This window comes from Manacus candei, unplaced genomic scaffold, assembly GCF_025592945.1.
Source record: "Manacus candei isolate 608988 ecotype Guabito, Panama unplaced genomic scaffold, ASM2559294v1 h1tg000050l, whole genome shotgun sequence".
Classification (NCBI taxonomy): Eukaryota; Metazoa; Chordata; class Aves; order Passeriformes; family Pipridae; genus Manacus; species Manacus candei.
Genome location: NW_026138098.1, coordinates 37,496,194 through 37,516,393, shown reverse-complemented (window position 1 = coordinate 37,516,393; position 20,200 = coordinate 37,496,194). Strand labels below are relative to the sequence as shown.

Genomic DNA, 20,200 nt, shown 5'->3' with positions numbered 1-20,200 from the left:
TGAAGAGCTGGAGGAACCCAGAGATGAGCCAGGAGCCACGTCGTTGTGAGCAACACCTTTACAGGACATTTTACAGAGAGGGCAGCACTCAGCAAACATCTGTCAGCACATTCCCAGGACAATTCCCCACAGAGAGGGCTCTCAACTGAGGAAATCCATCAGGGACCTCCTGCAAGGCAGGAAGGGCAGCAGAGCCAGTTGCTCCACCACTTTTAGCTGCTGTTACCCAGAGGCAGCACCTCGGCCCAAGGGGTGCACGGAGTGTTTGGCCATCCCAAATCCTGGTGTGGGATCCAGGAAACCCGGGAATCTTTCCCAGGAGCAATCTAAGAGCAAAGATAACCCTGGTGCCATTTTGCCATAGCATTAATAAAGGTGATTTGGGTTCAGCTTGCTCCACCCCCGGCTCTCCCACACAGCACATCACAGGGGGGGTGGCAGTGGAAGTCCTTTCCTTTTTCCTGAGAGAGAGGAATTGCAGGGAGGCAGCAGCAAGCAGAAGCTGCAAATACAACAGGCTGGGATATTGAACCTGGATTTACAAAAGCCTCCTGTTCTGGACAGCCAGAGCCTGGTGCTGCCCCGCTGGGTGCCGGGGCTGATCCATGGGATGTGGGAGCTCCTTCCCCACCCCGCTACTGCTTGGGCGCCGTGAAGTCCCACGCTGTCTCCTGGGCACACTTCCACATGGCCCTCATGAGCCGAGTGAAGCCCATGTCCTTGGGCTTCTCCAAGCCTCTCATCAGGCGCTGCTTCATGATGGCAACAAACTCCTTGTTGCTCAGCTCTCCATTCCCTGCGGGGAGGAGGGAGAATCATCAGGAACCCACCAGCAACCTCCTTGAAGTGATAATGTTAAAGGGCAGCATGGGGGTCATTCCCTGCAGAGCACCAAGTCACCTTTGGCTTCCCCCTCCCAAAATATCCCGCTGAGCGAGGGTTCCTGAGGCACAGTGTGTAAATCCCAGCCCTGTGGATGCTGCCCTGCTCTGCCTGGCACTGCCACGTCTTGCAGGGCCAGTCTTGAAGGCAGAAAAGCAAATGCCCCACAGGAAACTCTCTGCTTTAAGTGATTTAGGAAATTACAGGAGTGCAGGGTAACAGCACAAATTTTCCTTAATGGAGTAGAAGGGAAGATTCATTAATCCACTGAGGTTATTGAGAATATTGCCCTGGGCAGCAAAGTTCCAGCAAACTATCAAGGGGCCAGGGAAATTCCCTCAGGTGCTGCAGGTGTTTGATGTGCAGGTGGTAATGTCTGTAAACACTGATGGAGTGAAAACACCAAAATAATAAACAAAAGAGGTCTGTGCCTGCTTTTCCACTTGATTCCTTCCTAGGGGGACTCTTTTGGCAACCCAAGTCTTTCCCCTCAAAGGTTTGCTATCAAAACATTTAGCAGATTCTCCTCTGAGGGGATGCAAATGGGGGATATTTGAATATGTTTTGGCTCACTCCAGCCTGATGATCCGGCTTGAAAATCGTATCAGGAAGTGGCACTGAAGCACAGAGGAAAATAAAACAAGAGATGTGACCTTAGAAAGGTGCAAAGCAGCAGGTCGGGGCTGAAACCAAGAGGGACAAGAAGGAGTACAGTAATTAAACATATTTTTTAACGTTCATATTTATGCACTGCCACTGCCACTCAGAGCTGCCAGATCCCAGTGACGGTGCTGGAGGAGCAGGGAGCCAGCAGGCACTCTGGTTTTGGCTGCACAGCTTTGGGCAAATGCAGAATTTCCTGCTTTCCAAGATGGAATCGCTGCCATCGTTCCCTGGTGGCAAAGACTGCAGTAGGTCTCATTAAATCAACCCAGGAGCGCTTGAGTGTGGCAACAGCCGCCCTCAGAGCGCTGGGGCCAGCAAAGCAACGAGCTTCCCAGCAGGGCACGGAGCTGCCATGAATTAATTAAGCTGATATTTGTCCAGGGTTTGGAAATACGATTCCCAGATCGGCTCACTTCCAACACTGGAGCACAACAGCTCCTTTGGTGACACAAACCAGAGTTCTGGGGAGGGGGGAAAGAAGCTGAGCCCACCAAACCCCCCCATCCAGCGCTCAGCAGGTGGGGACCACTGGACACCCTTCCCAAAAGGGCAGGAGCATCTCTACGGATCCCAAAGAGCAGAAGGGCAGTTTTCCCCCCTGGATTTCTTCCCCTGGCTGGCCTCTCCCCCAGCCAGGCCCCGAGCCGGGCTCACTCACCGTCGCAGTCGAAGAGCGCGAACACCACGTCGCACACGTGGTCCGAGAGCTCCACCTTGGCCACCGTCCTGGCCACCTGCTGCATGGTCACTGCAACACAGGGCACAGCACAGGCCTCAGCACCAGCTCCCCGAAGCCCCCAGCTGCCCCCTGCATCGCTGCCTGCCTGGGGAGGGGCTGCTGGTGAGCACTGCCCTGCTGACACCCGGGGGGGCAAGGGAAATGTTAAAACCCCCAAGGTGAGATGGGTTTTCCCCCCCCCTTTTGGTTACAAAATCAGAAGGAAGTGTCAGCACCACAGCAAGCTCCAAGTGGGAAACCTCCCCTTGATCGACAAGGCAGCTCCTTCTGACAGTGTTGCAAAGGGGATACTCCATGAACCAACTATTCCAGCAGGCTGGGAATAAGAAAAACTGGTTTTCCTGTTGCAACCCAAGGCCAGTAACTGCAGAACGAACCCCTCCACCCTCCCTCAGTGGGCAGACCAGGTTAACCTTGCCATAAAATAGAGTTGTAAGGAATTACTTCCCTTTTCTCCCCCGACAGGTAGTTTTATTCCCACCTCTAGAAAAGAACAGTCCACGGAGCCACCAATCTTGCAGCGTTAGGCAGTGGATTCTGCTGTATAAATGGGGAAAAAAGCCCTCACTAGGCTGCTGTGAGTGCATTTAAATGGCTTCCCTACAAAGCCTGACCTGAGGAGACCCCCTCTGGAGAGACTTTGTACTGTGAGCCCACAGTGACTGGGAGGAATGTTCAGCTGCAGAGCTGCCCTGCAGCCAGGGAAAAGAGGGAAGTGGTGCATCACAAGATCAGACTGCAACCCAAAAGAGCCTCTCCTCCACAGCATCCTTCTGGGATCGTGCATCCCAGTCCCTTTGCACAGTTATTGGCCCCTCAGGAATTTTGAACAGTTACATGTTGTGTGTCAGAAAGGAAAAAATAAGCCTCTCATCTATACCATAACTGGATTAATTAGAAACTGCATGAAGTGTTTCTAACAGGATTTTTCTTTCATAAATGTGTAGATTATTGGTGCTTCCCACCCCATTTCTGCTCACCTGAGTGAGGTTTGGGGCTCCTGGGGAGGAATCCACAGCCACCATCATGTCCTTTTTCCCTATAAAGCCTTTTACTAAACAATGCAGGAGAAAACTGAATTCACACAGAAGCTGGATTAAAATATATATATATATATATATAATCTCGAGTAGGCTCCTGATGTTCCCATGTAATGATTCTTTTTGAGTGAAATTCCTTTCCCACATGAGCGATGTAGCTCTGGGCAGGAGTTATTCCTGTGTATTCCAGTCCTGTCACAACAACTCAGGATGCAGACCCTGCTTCCCTGCGTGTCCTGCTGGCAGCCAGAGCCTGCTCTGGGGAGGGCAGAGCCAATGGAATCGTTAAAGACAAGCTGCATTCATTTTGTTCCCCAGCTTTGGGAGACCACAACCATCCAACCATCTCTCCCAACCCATCCACACCCCCCAGGCTGCAGGATATCCCATGGCACAGCTCTGGATAAGAAATCCTGAATCAATCCTCTTGGATCAAATGCCACAAAGTGGCAGCAAATGCCAGAGCCAGATGTGGATGGCACAGCCCTTTTCCCCAGGATAAGTGCCCTGCCTCTGGATTTTATATATCCCTCTGTAAAAGGCACCTTTCTCCTCCCCAGTGAGGTGATGCTCATTCCCTAAATACTGTAACTCCCAGCTGCCCCACGTGCTGCTGGAGGACTTCAGGAACACATGAAGCTCAAGGAAAAAGAAGTTTAGGTAAAAAAAAAAAAAAAGATTACCTAAATGTTTTTCCAAGTTTCTTTTTTCCCCAGAGGGTTGTTCTGTTGGGGAGGCACTTTAAAACACCTCGACTTTGGCAACAGCAGAGGTTTTAAGTGCTGGGTCTCCTACCCAAAACCCAGACCTTCAGAGAGCAAGAGCACATCTGTATTTCCTCAGACAGCAACACCAAATTTCATTTAACTCCATATAAATGTAAATCCTTTTTCAAAGGTGCTTAACCAAGCTCTGATGCTGCCCTGTGCCCCTGGTGCCCCAGGTATGCTACTGAAGGAGCCATAAGGCATAAATCACAGGATCCCAGAATGGTCTGGGTTGGGAGGGACCTTAAAGCTCACCTCATTCCATGGGACACCTTCCACTATCCCAGGCTGCTCCAACCTGGCCTTGGACACTTCCAGGGATCCAGGGGCAGCCACAGCTTCTCTGGGCAACCTGTGCCAGGGCCTCCCCACCCTCACAGGGAACAATTCCTTCCTACCACCAAATCTAAACCTCCCCTTTCAGTTTAAGTTAGGACAAGTTTACCCCTTGTCCTAAGTTCTTTAATTGTAAGTCCTGTTTTTCTGCTGGGATTTCAACCCACTCCCACCATTTCTACAGGGAGTCACCTGATCCCTCCCTCCTCCTATTCATTTTTCCTGGCTGCAGTTTTCCCAGCTATAACTTGTACTTAGGGGCTGCTGCTTCCTCTTCCATTAATCAAACTGCACAAGTGTCAGCTCCATCACACCACTCTTGCTTGATGCCAAAATTACTTCCCAGGGGTTGTGTGACTGTGCTGTGCTCAGTAAGGGTTGTGTTGGTTTTTAAGGAATCACAAGGAAGGGGAGAGTGTCTCTGCTTTCCATTTGGACACCCACACTCCAGACTAGGAGGTAGCTCAGAGAGGTAAATAAAATTGAAGGAAACCTCCCCCTGTAATTTCTTTCCCATTTTACAGAATGAAATAGGTGCTATCTGGGAAAACATCTCCTAAACCAGAGCTTGTCCAGATTTGGGGTTCTGGGATGGCTGCATCCATCTCTCCATGGAAAGTCTCCTGCATTTCATACCAGTGAAAATGAGTTCCATGTTTCTATCTTGAAAGGCTTCTAAAATCCCATGCATTGGTGTCCCCCACTGGTTCCTTTAATGAGCCACCTGTTATTTTATGCAAGTTTAGTGTCTGACACAGTTATGTTTTTTCCCACTCCAATTCCCAGAACCACACCATGAGCAATGTCTCACCAAGTGCAGAGCCTTGCCAGATGGCAAACTCCCCTTTTTCCCTCCATCTTGAGATGAATCCCACATTTGGCCAAAATAATGGCCAGCTGGGCTGCTGCCTCTGTTTGCCAAATGGCAGGGGGCTGACAGGAGCAGGGCTCCCTGCCCTGGGCCATTCCAGGGTGGAAAGGCAGGACACGTGTTCTGGGGTCCCAGAAATCAGCCTCACACTGATACACACATTTCATTTCAAGGTCTGCAGTTGGAAATGTTGGATGGCAAAAGAACTTTTTTCAAATCCCTTGTACATGTACGTGCTGGAGCACCCATCCAGAGAGAGATGGATAAACCTTATGCAATCCCGTGGCACGGCACATTTTTCTTTTTCTCCTCAAAAATGTGAGGCTGCAGCTGAGGAGAAACTGTTTTGACATCAAAGGGAGCACAACAGAAAGTCAGGGAGATCAGGGAAAAAAGCAGAGCTGACCCACTGTTTGTGTCATATCCACAGGCACAAACATGTAAAGAAAGGAGGTTCCCTGGAGATATCCCAGACGTGACTGAAGGTGACCCTGTCGGACATGAGGGGCTCCAGAGGCTCAGCCATCTCCCCTTGCTTAGGCCCATTCCAAGCAAAGTGCATCCCTGCCTTGCCCTGAAGCCCAAAGGAATTATTCCATGGCTCTCCACCAGTGGAAGGGCTGCCTGGAAGGTCTCCTTGGAGGCAGAGCCAAAAAAAGTGCAGTTCACACCCTGGACTGCAAAGGGGAATAAGCACTGAATTCAGCTCCTCTCCTGCTGCCAGCTGTGAGCCCAGGCTGGGGAAGTTTTCTAAGGAATGCCTATGATTTAAGGGAGTGACAGCCATTCTGTTTCTGGGAAAATGAAAGATGGGCTAACAAATAATCTGCGTGTTATTAAATGGGTCATTAAAATACAGGTTTATGATCCTTTGTAGAAGAAGAAGAAGAAGTGACTTTAATTCAGCACAGAAAACAGCCTGTCAAGCTCTGGCTGTTTGGTACCATCCAGGTTTTTTCCTCTTAAATTTTAAAGAGTCCTAAAATTATAATAATGTTTGCTGCAGTGTTAGGAGGAAATTATTACACAAACTATCCTCTTCCTCTTCCCCATCCGACCAGTGATATAAAACAAAGAGTACAGATGATTCCCCCCACCAAAAAATTAAAGATGAGAAGTGCTGCTGACACACACAAGAAGAGATGTGGCACGTTTGACTCCCTCTGTAATTCCACTGCCCAAAAACCTATTAATGCCTCAATATTCCCACAACAGCAGCAGCTGGAATAACTTACTTCTGAAATGTTTAGTTTTGCAGGTGCCTGAACACATCAGCTTTAACTTCCTACTAAGACAAGAGTTTCCACTTAGCCTAAAAAACTTGTAATGAATTTGACATCTTTTTTTTATAACCCCAGGCTGAGAGCTTTAAAAAAAAAATAATCTAGAAGAGAAACCTGTGATAAATCCTGGCAGCAGAGAGCTAGACTTTGATTTTAAATGTATGGTTTGGGGTGGGTTTTTTGCCTTTTTTTTTTTTACATCAGTGTGTCCAATCTGAGAACACACCCAATGCAGACCAGCTCAGAAAAGGAAACACACAGTGAGAAGAAGGATATGGATTGGTCTGATCGATAAACCACGTTATTACCGAGCTCCCCAGGAAACACCAGCTCTGAGGTTTAATCAGCTCACTCCTCTGGCCACACACACAGACTCTGGACAGACTTTAATGCTCAGTCTGGGAGCTCAGTGGGGTTCCAGGGCTCTCCCTCCTTCCCCCCAGCACACCTGGGAGCTCCAAAGGTGCCACTACTTGGATTTCCCATCAGAAATGCAGCATCTGGCCACACAGCCCTTATTTCTAGGCAAAGCCTCTGATTTTTGAGCAGAGCTGGAACAAATCAAGGGCTGAGCAGTCCCTGCCACCAACCCCACTGCTGGTTCATCCTCTCCTTGTGGATCAGGGATCTCCACAGAAGGGAAGTTGGCAAGAGTTCTTTTACACAGTTTTTCAAGTCCTTTGTAAAGGGAGGACAAAAAGTCACCTCAGAAGATGGGGATGAAGAAGAAACACTGGTGTCCCTGGGATCTGGAAGCAGAGTCTGTGATACACTCACTAGGTCATCTTGCCTCTGCTCCCATCAGAATGGTCCTGCTGTGTCCATTCAGGCTGCACATTTCAGCCTTTTTTCCTCTATATCTACAACTAGGGAAGTACAAAACCTGAAATCCCTCTTTATCCAGGGATGTAGCAAGTCAAACATCTCATTACAGGGAGGAATTGCAATTTGGGTACATTTTTAACCTGTCAGCCTGGGCTTGTTTGACATCTTCCCAACTCCAAAGACATGGTATGAGTTGTGCTCCCTCAGGCTTTCAGCACCTGAGCCTCCTTCAAGTTTTCATACCTTTATCCAGAGAAGCTCCAGCCATGTGGTAGAAGCTCAAAGCCGTGTCCACGTCGTTTATGTTCTTCAGAAAAGTGAAGAAGTTCTCCACCTCCTCAAATGTCAGCCCCTAGGACAGAGACAAGGCACCCACATGGTGATGGGAACAGGAGACTATGGACAGTACCTGGAAATGACAAAGTGGCTCGTTGGCCCAGAGCTGGATCCAGGGGGGAACTGCACACTCCAAAAACGCCTGTTTTTGGGAGCCTGCACACTTGCAATGACAAGGTGAAACAGTCCATGAGCTGTAAGGTCTCTCCCATGAGGTGCAGGGATCCCTGGGGGGATGCACCTCTTCCCCAGAGGGTGACACTGCACAGCAGGCACAGATGTGCCCCACTTGGCTTTGCTGCAGGGCTGGATCTCTGTCTGCTCCACTCACCTGGGACGGGGAGCACGGGGACAGGCACGGGAAGGTGTCCTGAGATCCCCCAGGAGAGGAGCTGCAGCTCTGGGACCCCACCTGGTCACACTACACCTGATTTTATCAACCTGTTTAGCACCAACACAACCACAGCTGTGCTGGGACAGGAGCTGGAGCCTCCAACTCCTCCAGCACAGCCCAGGAGGAGGCAAATCACCAGCACAGACACAACCACTCAGCCTTCCTCTTTGGAACAGATAAATCAGCTTGTCAAGAGGGCTTCAGGCCCAGGCTCCTCCTATCCTGCCTGGCACGACAGACTGATAGGGCAAGATATGAAACATCCCAAGTGCAGAACCCAGCACATCTGTCCCCATGGTCTGGATGAGAGCACACGCTCAGCCTGCACTGTCAAACACAAATCTACACGATCCGCTGCAACCCTGCTCAAACAACTCCTCATCAGGAGCCACCAGTCTTCTTGGGAAAGAAAAAAGCACATTTTGAAGGGCTTCTCACGCTGACATATGCAGCTTGTTCCTATCTCTGCTGTAAAACTGAGCATGTGGCCTGGCTCCGTGAATCCACACACCGATGATCTACGTGTGCAGCGACACATGAACAGCAGGCTTTGTCAGCCCTGGCTTCATGGAGCCAGGCCAAAAAGGATGAGATGGCAAAATGGGATAGCACACGTGGACAAGGGAGCTGGAAAAATCCCTGGTGGCTCTGCAGGGAGCTTTCCTTGAAGGTGTACCCCCCCCACTTCCCAAGATGTTCAGCAGAATTAAATTAAACACTGTCCTAGCAAAAAGAAAAATTAACCAATAAATCAAGTGCTTCTGCAGGAAGCACTGCAAAGATCCCTCTGTTTGGTACAAGAGAAAATATCTCTGCAATTATCAGGATGCCTCCCTGCTACTCTTTTCCTGGCTGACATGCTCCTGCCCGGGAGCAGGGCATGACAAACGAGGGAAGCCTGGAGGAACCACAAGGTGTGCAGTCACTTCCAGGCCAGCAGAACACCCTGTGCTGGGAGGTACCTGCTCTGTCTGGGACATGTGAGGCTTGTAGTGGTGGCTACAAGGCATCCCAGCAGCTGTTCTAAGCAAAGAGCCAAAAATTTTGCATTGTCCTGGAATGCTCCACCACGAAATGGCAGATGTCAAGGCTAAACAGTGCAAAACAGACCCTTGTTTGGAATCCTGGAAGGGTTTGGGTTGGAAGGGACCTTAAAGCTCATCTCATTCCACCCCCTGCCATGGGCAGGGACACCTTCCACCAGAGCAGGTTGCTCCAAGCCCCATCCAACCTGGCCTTGGACACTACAGTCCCAAATACAGGGAAGGTTTACATGTTTGCATATATAAATTTGTGGTCCTTTCAGCAGCTGAAAAAGCAAAATCAATGACATACACGTGTATCCTACAAATCTGGGCTTTCATACGGACTGACGCTGAATTTCTGTAGCAACAATGCCATCAGTATTATGAAATTTAATATTTTATTGAGGAATCCCGTAGCTGAGACCGGCATCAGCATTAGCTCTGTCCCAGCTACCAAAATACAAATAAAATCAGAGACTGGGACAGCCTCAGGCTTGTACCAGCAAGTCAACAGATGTCTGATTACCTCTTCCAAGGCCTTTGTAGCTCCAGCTGTTGATTCATAAGCCTGAACCCTTCCATCATTCAAGCAACACTCCCATAACATCAGCAGGCAGGCTCCAGGAGCAAACACCTGCTTGTAACATGACAGCTTGAACACCTCCTTCAGAAATTAGGGCCTTTTTCCCCAGGAATCCAGGTTCAGCCAGGGAGAATTACACCTCACTGCCACCCCCTGCCATCTCCACAGAAAAATACCTGAGCCAGCCCCCAAAGCACATACAGACAGTGCCATGAATCACTGGTTTCTGAAGAGTCAGCTTGGTTTTCTAGTGGTTAGGGAGACATAAATATACCAAATACTTTGCTCGTAAATATTACTGGACTCAGGTCCTTTTCACTAGGAGAAAAGCAGCTGTGTAAGTATAACTTGAGGAGGACAATCATAAGCAATTTAAAGCAAAGCAGCTCTGCTGAATATGCAAAGTTCACATATCCAGGGTAAGGTGGGATTTTTCCTCAAGAAAAATAAAAATAGCAGATTATCAGTTAATACAAGAAAACACTCCCAAAAGCAGGAATGTAGAGTAACAATGCTGGAAAACAGCTAAAGATTAGATTAAACCCAGAGCTTTATCATTTTGGAGGCTGCCAGGATTGCCTTGTGCAGGAAAGGTAATTGCATCAGACAAGGAAGAGATGTTTGGCAGATTCCATAAGAAAGCTCTCATGAGATAACTGCATTTTCAAGGCAAAGCTTGCTGGGTGGCTTTGGGACAGCTACTGGGAGTTTCATCCTCACCAGTGTAAGGAACCATGAACTTTCCAAGAACTCCATTCCTTGCAAATGTATTTTTTCTTGTCCTATTCCCCATTTTCCTCTCCTTGAAAGTCCTTGGAATAAAAGAAGATAAAGACTTGCTCTGAATCTGGTTGTCTGCAAATAGAAACACAATCTGGTTGATTTGGGGATGAGGAATAAGGTAAGAACAAAAAGTTCTTCCCCTGGCACAGATGTCGGGGGCTCGGCTCACACATGAAAGGAAGAAAATATCTGCTGTAAGAAGCCTTCCAAAATAAACCCCTCTGCCTATTTTCTCATTCATCCAGCTACTGTTCAATAATATCTATATATACACACACCCACAAATTAAAAACCAAAAATCACAGCAAAAGAACTGACTATTTGCAAACTCTAACAACAGAGCTGATAATTTCTCTTAGACACACGTTGCACTGAAGTATTTTTTTCCTGGAAAAATCAAATGATTCCTATTAATGTAGGAGTCCTATTAGGGCACCAATAGGGGACAAAAAAGGGGCAGACCCTGGTCAAAACTTGTGTTTTATAACACATTTGGCATCTAAACCAGTTAAGAAATAAACTCCAGTTCTGATGTCAGGAGGAAGCAGCTCTAAAACAGCCAGCCTGACCCAACAGGCAGCCAAAGACTTCCCATCCATTCCCACTGTGAAGAATTGCTTGTTTATAACCTAGTTAATAAAAGAACATTCCAGCTTTATAGGGGCAGAAGTAAAATTCTAATGCTCAAGTCACTCCTCAGCCCATACTTGCCTTACCTGATAAAGCACGTCCTTGTGCTGTGGATGTCTTATTCCAAGGTCTCACACTGAATTAATGAGTGCAGGGTCTGCAAACTTATCCCTCTCTAAATTGTGAGTAATTCAAATAATTTTTCACAGAAGTTAATAACTAAATAATAAACCTCCCGGTCGCAGCAGCTAATTAATCCAAGGTCAAGCCAGGAACCAGGAGCAATGTTTGTTCTGGCTCCAGACCCAGGGTAAATTTGCTCAGCAAATTTAATTTTTAAAATTACAGCATCCATTTCCATAGGAACGAGCCTGCACTGGCCCCTGACCACTGCAGTCCCATGTCCTCCCCCTCCCAGCCAGGGTGTGTCCCTGCATCCTCCTCAGCACGGCAGGGATGCTTTCCCTCAGGACATGGCACAGCTGTCCCCACCTCAGCCTCCCCAGTTTTCCGTGAATGCCACTGACCTCTCCGTCCTGGAAGTGCTTCTTGAGCTGCTTGAGCATGACAGTGAGCTTCTTGGACTGCACCCCGCTGTAGGCCAGCAGCATGCTCCCGAACTGCCGCTCCGTGATCCGCCCCTCCACCGGGTCGTGCCGCTCAAACTGCAACAGGGACACAGCACAGCCACGTGGGAACAGGGCAGCAGGAGCCCCCACCCCGAGCTATGAGCACCAAAAGGCAGCACAACAAAGAATGGGAACCACAACAGCACTTGGGAAGAAGAAATCCCCGTGTGCCCCAATATCTGCTTTCCCCAGGAATCGATGAGTCAACGTTCTCCCTGCGTGACCCTCCTGAGGAAACTCCTGGGAGAAGCCTTTGCATCTTGCCCTCGTTGGTTTTACCTCCCAGGACTGAGCTGACGTGCCAGGGAGTGCTTCAAAGAAGCACGTGCAGGAGGGGTGCCATGGCTGCTGTTAATAAACCAAAGTCTTTGCAAAAACTGAGTCTCACTTTAGCTCTTCTCTGCTCCAGGCCCTGGGTGAGTGTCCCAGCAAGGGAATGTTCCTGGATGCCTCCAGACTTCACCTTCCCGAAGTTCTGCTCTTCCTCAGCCCCCCGAGCCCCCCTGACCCTTCCAAATGCTGCTGTGTGTTCCCTGCAGAAGGTTTGCTCCATTAATCCCTCTCTCCTGCAGTACTTTATGTCCTGGCTTTTGCTGCAGGGGAGGAGGGAGAAGCAATTCCTCAACTTGGGAAGGTGCTGGCTTGGAACACCAGGTCTTTGCTCACTGAATAATGCAGATTTCATCCTCTTCCTTTCCCCCACCTCTTTGTGACTCTACAGACATGTCAGACCTCGCCTGATCTCAGCACTCAGGATCCCTTATTTGATATAAATGATATCCCTTCAAACTCATCAGAAGACATACATTGGACACTCCAGCTGATCACAAGCCAGAAATAATATTTAACAACAAATTTAACTTTTAAACTCGTAAAGAACAGTGTGGTACCAGTTACTTGGCACTCTGCTGCCCGGGGAGTTCACCATTCCTGCCTCAACTGCTCTTCTGTGCTGGTAACTTCTTCATTATTAGCACATCAGCCAGATTTTGGCTGCTTTTCCCCAATGGAACACCAAGTGATTCCTGACACGTGGAGCACCAGGGCTGGAGGGGTTTGGATGGTTGGTTTGATTCTCCCCAATGGAGAAATTCTGCTCCTTGGCACCTTGTGCTCTCACCTGAGTGGCCCACGCAGGATTTTGGGAAAAGATGGTGGTTTTTACTGTCATCTGACACAGGATTTGGGGATTACCCAGGATGCAAAACGTGGGCCTCTCCCATTCTCGTGTGCTGGGGAAAGGAGGGGGGAAAACTCATTTGGAGGAGAAGTATGTTCTTCATTAAAAAGCAAAAGTAGCTTCTGCCGTGTTTGAAGAATGCAAACAAGTTTTACAACACCCCAGGGACGCTGCCAGCACCGGTTCAAAAGCAGCACCAACTCTTTCTTCTTCTGTAATATTCCTAATTTCATCCCCAAAGACACAAACCAGCATTTTTGTACCACCAGCCTTCAAACATCCCAAGTTTCAGCAGAGCTTTAGGCAGCATCTTTTACTAAAGGCTAAGAATTGGGTGCAAATATCTCAAATCAACCTCATAAGTGGTGAATATGCTCAGAAAAGCTTAAGTCAGTGTCTAAAAGCCCATCAAGTCTTATTGCACAGTTAGGAGACAATGCTGAAGGACAAAATAGAGATAAATGAAATCTAAGATGAAAACTAGAATAACTTAGTTATACAAATCTCTTTAAAGTACCAAATCACCCTGATTCCCTGCGAATAAATCAACTCATCTCCTCCCTTGTGAGCTCCAAAACTGGTTCTGACTTTTCATTTCTGCAGGTGGTTGTCAGATACAGTGATGAGTCCATACAATTATTCACAAGAAATAAAAAAACCCCCTGAAAACTGTGGAATTAATGCTGTTTACTCTGGGTTTACCTCACTTTAAAGTGAGCATCTCTAACATTAAACCAAAACACTCACATGCCCAAGAGTGATGCTCATTGCAAAGGCCAGTCCAGAAAGGGGCTGGCAGAGAGAGCTGGTCAACATCCAGTTCCCAAATTCCAATATAGCCACCACTGAACTGAGAAAGAGCAGCAGAATCACAGCAATGGATACAGAAAGTTCAAAACTTGCCTCCAAGCTAGTGTCAGACACATTTAAATTAATTACAGAAGGGATAAACAGGGCATGTCGTTTCAAGATGATGTAGGCAAATTTCAGGCAGATAATTCTGCTTATTTTTTGCTGGTATGTCAGCAACTGTGTTTATTCCTAAAGAAACTGGGCTTCAAAGGATTTGTGGGTGGAAATCCCTTGATTTCTGCTGCAAAATAACAACCCCAGCTATCCCTGACACCCCTTTTCCCACCTCCCTGCCTGGGAGCAGAGCTACATCTGCACTCCCCTGCCTTCTGGAAAGTCTTCTGGGCAACCCATTTGGAAATGAAGGAGGGTGCAAAGCCTACTGTAATTTTAATTTCAGTACTTAATACACAGCCTACAAACACTGTCAAGTGTTAAAACCCCCTGGGTATTTGAAAAGGCAGGAGAAATAGTGCCCTTTCCCAGGTAATCACAATCCTTTGCCTTCATGCTTGGGATGATCCTGGACAGGTTATTTTCCCAGTTACTCGGGGGGGAAAATACCCTCCAAACCCTACAAGGATGGGATGCATCCAAGGGCAGAGCACACTGGGATTTATTACAGGCAAGCAAATGCTGTGACAGCCTTTCTGCCTTCCATGTATCCTAAAGCAGGGAAAGGCAGGGCCAGAGCAGCCACTCAGCCAGAGTGGGATGGAGCAGCTCCCACACAGGACACCCTCCATCAGGGAAAATGGAGGGGATGGGGGGTCCTGCCCCTTCTCCAGCCGCAGCCCCAAAATCCCCACACACAGGACAGAGGGTGGTGAGTCCAACACCTCGGGAGCAGCTTCCACCCGCAGCCACTTGGTGCCAGCAGTGGATTCTGCATCCACACACCAGCCAGGATAACGGAATACAACCCTGCCAGGGCCCCTCCTGCAGGCCAGGACACCTGAGATGCTGAAGGAATTAGATTAAAATATAAAAGGCAGTATTTTGAAATTCATTAAAAGACGATGTGATGTGAAAGGAAATCCAAGGTGTTTATGGAACGTGCAGCTCATCAGGAACTGGAGGGACAGGACAAGGGAGAATGGCTTAAAACTGCCAGAGGCAGGGTTAGATGGGATATTGGGAAGGAATTCTTCCCTGTGATGGTGTAAGTGCCTGGCACAGGTTGCCCAGAGAAGCTGTGGCTGCCCCTGGATCCCTGGAAGTGTCCAAGGCCAGGTTGGATGGGGCTTGGAGCAACCTGGGCTAGTGGGAGGTGTCCCTGCCCATGGCAGGGGGTGGGACTGGATGAGCTTTTAGCTCCCTTCCAACCCAAACCATTCTATGGGAGGGGAAGAAGGCAGGAGAACTGGGGCTTGCTCAGCTTCACTAGCCCAGTCCCAGTGGCCAGTCCTGATACACATCAGGGTACTTTCTGATTTCTTTTTATTTAAAAGACTACCCATGATCTGAAACATGTGTTAAGTACTCCCAAACTCCCCAAATCCGACAGGATGACCATCTTCATCCTCCCCTATTTACTTGAAATACAAGTAAACTTCCTTCTAGCTCAGCTTTCTGTCTGAAAAAATAACCCCACTCTCCTTCTGGTGTCAAGGAAAAGCTTCCTCACGTGAGCAGAGCAGAAGGCAAATAGGCAGTTTTCTCTGCTTCCACATCCCCTTAATTGCACAGCTTTACAGAAAGGCAATACAAGGATCCACCATAAACCAAAAGACCCATCATCCCTCTTCTTCCTTGCTTCACAATTTTTTTCCCCACTAACTCAATCCTCCTTCCCCTGCAGGAAATCAAATCCCAGCCTCTGGGAAGCATCCACCTGAAACAATTCAGAGACAGCACTTGACTGAAAAAAGAAAACCTGCTGGAATTTCTTAAATGCAGACACTGGTCCTCTTTTGTCTCTCCTTCTGCCACCACCAGCTGCACGGCTGAGACACAGAAAGAAAATATCAGATGAGGCAGTTTCAACTTGCTCCAGGACATCCCTCCTTCAGAAAGAAAGGTCAAGCTTAGGTACCAGACACTTCCCAGGGGAAAGTTTCTCTTTCCAGCTGACTCTCCTTCCTCCTCAATAAATTTGTCATAACCAATAGTGCTCATAGGGGAAAACTCTACCTAAAACCCTCTCTAACCAGAGAGGGCTCAAAAAACTGCTGCAGGTTGGTGATTGCTGCCAGCAGACTGAACTGTGCCCAAGAGAGCAGCACCTGCCCTGCTGGGGAGGGATGTCAGAGCCCCACACCCCCCAGAGAGGGCTCAGCATCACCTCCTGGCCACAGGAGGATGTAAAAACCTCCTGCTGGGCAGTGAGGGCCGGCACTGCCTGGCATCTGGGGCTGGACACCCGGGTTTGTTTGGCTTGCTGAAGGAGAGGGTTAAAATAACCATCAGGCCCTTCCACTTGGCACAGGAGCAAAAGGAGTTCAGGTTCTACCAAAGCCAGCAGGAGCCTCAAACCCCATTGGGGCAAGAGGGAAACCCCCAGAGGAAACACGACCAGCACGATGAAATCACAGCCCAGGCTGTTCCTAAAGCAAAGCCAAAAGGATACAGCTCCTGGCCTCTCCAAACACTCATATTAGCTAAATATCTTGCTGTATTTTAGAGGCTCTTAAATCTCTAGGAAGGCTTCTCCTAAAAGCCAATGAAACAAATGATGTATTGCCTAAAATCTCAGAGCAAGGATCTTAAAAAAAAATAAATAAAATGTGTGCCACGTTTCCAATTGAGATAGTGAGGAAAAATAAATCTACAAGGACTTTTAGACAGAGAGAAAAGCGTTGAGAGATGATTTTTGAGCTTATTTCTGCTGGTTAAACAAACATCCATGGCAGAAATATTGCAAATACTAATTCTGTCAGGTTTAGGGGTAGTTGGAAAAGGTGACCTGTTCTGAGAGCTGGTTGTGTGCATAATGAGGAATCAAAAGGGTCTGGAAAATAATGATTTGTAGGGTAATATTCAGATTCACAATATATGACCCTTTAAAGTGGTATTTGCTCACGGCTTTATTTGACAGGCCGTAATACATTATTTATCTGCAAACCACTGCAGCACTGGCTCTGTTTACTGTTCTGGAGTAGCAGGCTGCCAGGATCTCTTGTCAAGTTGCATATACAACTATGACAGGAAGGGAGAAAAAGGGGGAAAACACCATACATCTTCCTAAATCCCTCCTCCACCCAAAAAAAATGTAATGGATTTGTGAGTAAACTGAAGCGTTTGCACAGGCACCAAACTACTGCCAAAAAGAAGAGAGGCAAAAGTTCCTAAAGGCTTTTTTTTGGGGGGGGGGGGGGAAGATCAATGAAAATACTGATTTTTTTTTTTATAATTATGCTGAAAGGTTTCTGTGGACAAGAATTCAAAGCACTGGGCTTTGCAAGGTGAAGCTCAGCCTGCAAAAGAGCCACCGGATGGGATTCATAAGCTGCATTGTTTGGTGAAAACCACCCAAGGAAACAGCTCTGGAGATGATCAGAGCAGGACCCAGCGGTGGGAGAAGTGAAAATGGGAAGGATGCAGAGGAGGAGATGCCAAACCCAGCCTGGACCGTGGTGCACAGGCTGCTCTGGGCAATGCCCTGCAACGCTGGGCAGAGCAAAGCCCAAGGGAGTCGGTGCAGCACTGGATAACCCACCCAGAGGAGCAAACCACGACCTGCACAGCCCACCCCTGAAGGCTGGGACAGGCTGGGGAGCTCCCTGCCTGCAGCAGCTCCTGCCCTGTGCTGCACCCAGCTGGCACAGTGCCCACTGCTGATGGCACTCCCTGCTCCAAGGGGACAGGCAGAGCCAGCCTTGCCAGGTCCTTGCTTGGGAAACCACCTCCCAGCTTCATAAAACCAGGCAGAGCACTGGAATTATTTTATTGCCCATTAACTCCCTCCCCTACCTCATTCCCTGGACTCAAGTGTGGGGTCGTACAGCTGGATTGGGTCAGGAAAAATGCTCCCAGCAGCAGCTGGCTCCTCTTTATCTTTAAAAAATAATAAATAAATGAAAGAAAAGGGAGCTATTTTCACACGAGAAAAAATCCAATCTTCCAAATGCTTTCCCTGTTCACACTTTCCACCTCTGCTTAAGTGAATATGTAGCAGGCAGGTTAAAAATGTCCATCTGTCAGTGGCAGTGCAATCCCAGCAGGCCAGATGTTGGATAGCTGCTTTGGAGACTTCACTGACCTTGGCAAGGCACTGCTGCCTGCGAGGGGGAAAAATTCATTCCCATCACCAGCCACTTGTTCTGCTTTAATGAGCAATTAAAAAAAGGGTTATGTAAAGATGGTCGGACCTGAACTTCATCCTCATGAATCAAAATCATTTCCTGCCAGCTCTGAAGACATCAGTGTTCTGAAATTCTGTGCAGCCAGGGAATGAAAGGAAGGAAAGCTAAAGAAAAGGAATCAGTCACACTAAGGGAAAAGGACACATCTGGGAAATTAAAGGCAAGCACTTGCCTGACTGCTGGGATGGAGAGGGGGAAGAGATGAGCAACCTCCTCCCACGGCTGCTCTCCAGGCCTGGCTCTGGTACTGCCACTCCTGCCCTTGACAATGCTCCTGCTACAAGGAACAGAGCAGCTTTTCCATCCTACACATGCTTGCTGAATGAGAGAAGAGGAAAGTTCAGGAGCAGAACAAGTCCCAACCCTCCTGCAGGGAAACCCACAGGACAGCAGAGCTGTGAGTACCCGAGTCGAGCCACTGCTCTGGAAAACACAGCTCTCCATGGAACTGCTGGGCACAATTTCATTAAGAAACACAGCTCTCTTACTGCCTCTTTCTGCTTGACCTTGGTGCTCAATTCCCCAAGAAGAGTAAGTTTACAGGAGTTTAATTCAGCCTAGGAGGGAAAAGGGAGAGCCTGTGTCCTGCTCCCACGTCCTTGACATGTCAGGAGAAGCAAAGGCAGGGGCTGAAGCACAGCCAGCAACGTGCTGGGGTGCAGAAAAAGCTCTGAATCTGGAGCTCAAAAAGGGAGAAAGAGCAAGAGGACTGGAGTGTTTGTGCATCCAGCAGAAGGACGAGGCCAAAGTCAAATACCTGCTAGAAGAACATGTTCACACAGACACCCCCAACCTCTTCCCCAACAACTTTTGGCACTCCCCGGCTCCTGGCTAACTTGGTTGTGCACACATGAACAAGAGCCAAATCCCTTCTACTTTATGGACTCAGCAGTACAAACCTCCACAAACACTTGAGGCGACTTAATGAATCCAAATAGCACTCCTGGGGTTCTGTTTGCAGGGTCCCCCAGAAGGCTGTGCTGTCTGTAGGGTCCCCCAGAAGGCTGTGCTGTCTGTAGGGTCCCCCCCAGAAGGCTGTGCTGTTTGCAGGGGTCCCCCAGAAGGCTGTGCTGTCTGTAGGGTCCCCCAGAAGGCTGTGCTGTTTGTAGGGTCCCCCAGAAGGCTGTGCTGCCTGCAGGAGCTCGGGGCTCAGCTGCACTGCAGGAGCTCACACTGGATTTACACACTCTTCATAAACCAAAGGAGCCTGTTGTTACAGAGCACAACCTTCTACTGCTACTAATGATGCAATAAACAGAATTTCCAATAAAATCCTCCACGGCTGCCCCTGCAGAGCCACTGCATCAACCACACTGAAGGCACCCGGTTCAAACAGCAGCAAAGCAGCAGGGGGTTTCTCAGCAGGCACTGAGGGGGTTGCTCCATGAAACATCCATCCCAAAAGAGAGCAGGGCACAGCTGCTCCAGCCATGCTCACCAGCAGCTGCACATGGACTGTCACACCACCCCAGCCTCACTGGCACACTCCTGGACCACTGACTGTTTTGGTGACCAGTGACAGCACCCAGGGAAGGGTTGGAGCTGTGTCAGGGCAGGGTCAGGTTGGATCTCAGGGAAAGGTTCTTCCCCCAGAGGGTGGTTGGCACTGCCCAGGCTCCCCAGGGCAGTGGGCACAGCCCCAAGGCTGCCAGAGCTCCAGGAGGGTTTGGACAGTGCCCTCAGGGACAGGGTGGGATTGCTGGGGTGTCCTGGGCAGGGTGAGAGGTTGGACTGGATGATCCCTGTGGGGCCCCTCCAGCTCAGGATATTCTGTGATTTCTCAGCTGACACGCAGATGCTTGGTATGGTCTTACAATCCCCTCAAACCACCCCACAGCTGATATCTGACCCTTCCTCCCCCTTTCAGAGTGAGGCACTGGGAGGGTTTGATTTCTCTGGTGCAGATGATTGCCCCACTTTGCTTTTCCAGCCTGTACTAGGGAGGAATTAGTTAGGGATAGTGTTTATGGCATCCTCCAACTGAGGCACCAAGCACAGCTTCCAGTAACTCACCTGTGGTGGTGAACCCCCCACCCCCCACCATTCCCCCTGCTTAATGGAAAAAGGGACTGGAA

At 48.8% G+C, this 20,200-nt stretch overlaps 1 protein-coding gene and 1 long non-coding RNA gene across 29 annotated transcripts in view; both read right to left on the bottom strand.

Annotated features, from left to right (window-relative positions):
* Positions 1-43: 43 nt before the first annotated feature.
* MICU1 (mitochondrial calcium uptake 1) overlaps positions 44-20,200 on the bottom strand; it is an 86,030-nt gene continuing 65,873 nt past the window's right edge. For 27 of the 28 annotated variants that reach the window (XM_051799652.1, XM_051799638.1, XM_051799643.1 and 24 more), the window contains 4 exons: positions 11,688-11,825; positions 7,653-7,761; positions 2,207-2,296; positions 44-796 (listed from right to left, as the gene is read on the bottom strand). In XM_051799652.1, the coding sequence (XP_051655612.1) occupies positions 636-796; positions 2,207-2,296; positions 7,653-7,761; positions 11,688-11,825 (498 nt within the window). In that variant the 3' untranslated portion in view covers positions 44-635. The remainder of the gene's footprint in view (positions 797-2,206; positions 2,297-7,652; positions 7,762-11,687; positions 11,826-20,200) is intronic. The other variant, XM_051799653.1, reaches the window with a different exon arrangement.
* LOC127476646 (uncharacterized) lies at positions 14,742-19,240 on the bottom strand. Its single transcript, XR_007906700.1, has 3 exons — positions 19,025-19,240; positions 17,734-17,817; positions 14,742-15,767 (listed from the first exon to the last, which is right to left on the bottom strand). It is a non-coding gene; the product is annotated as an uncharacterized LOC127476646 (long non-coding RNA).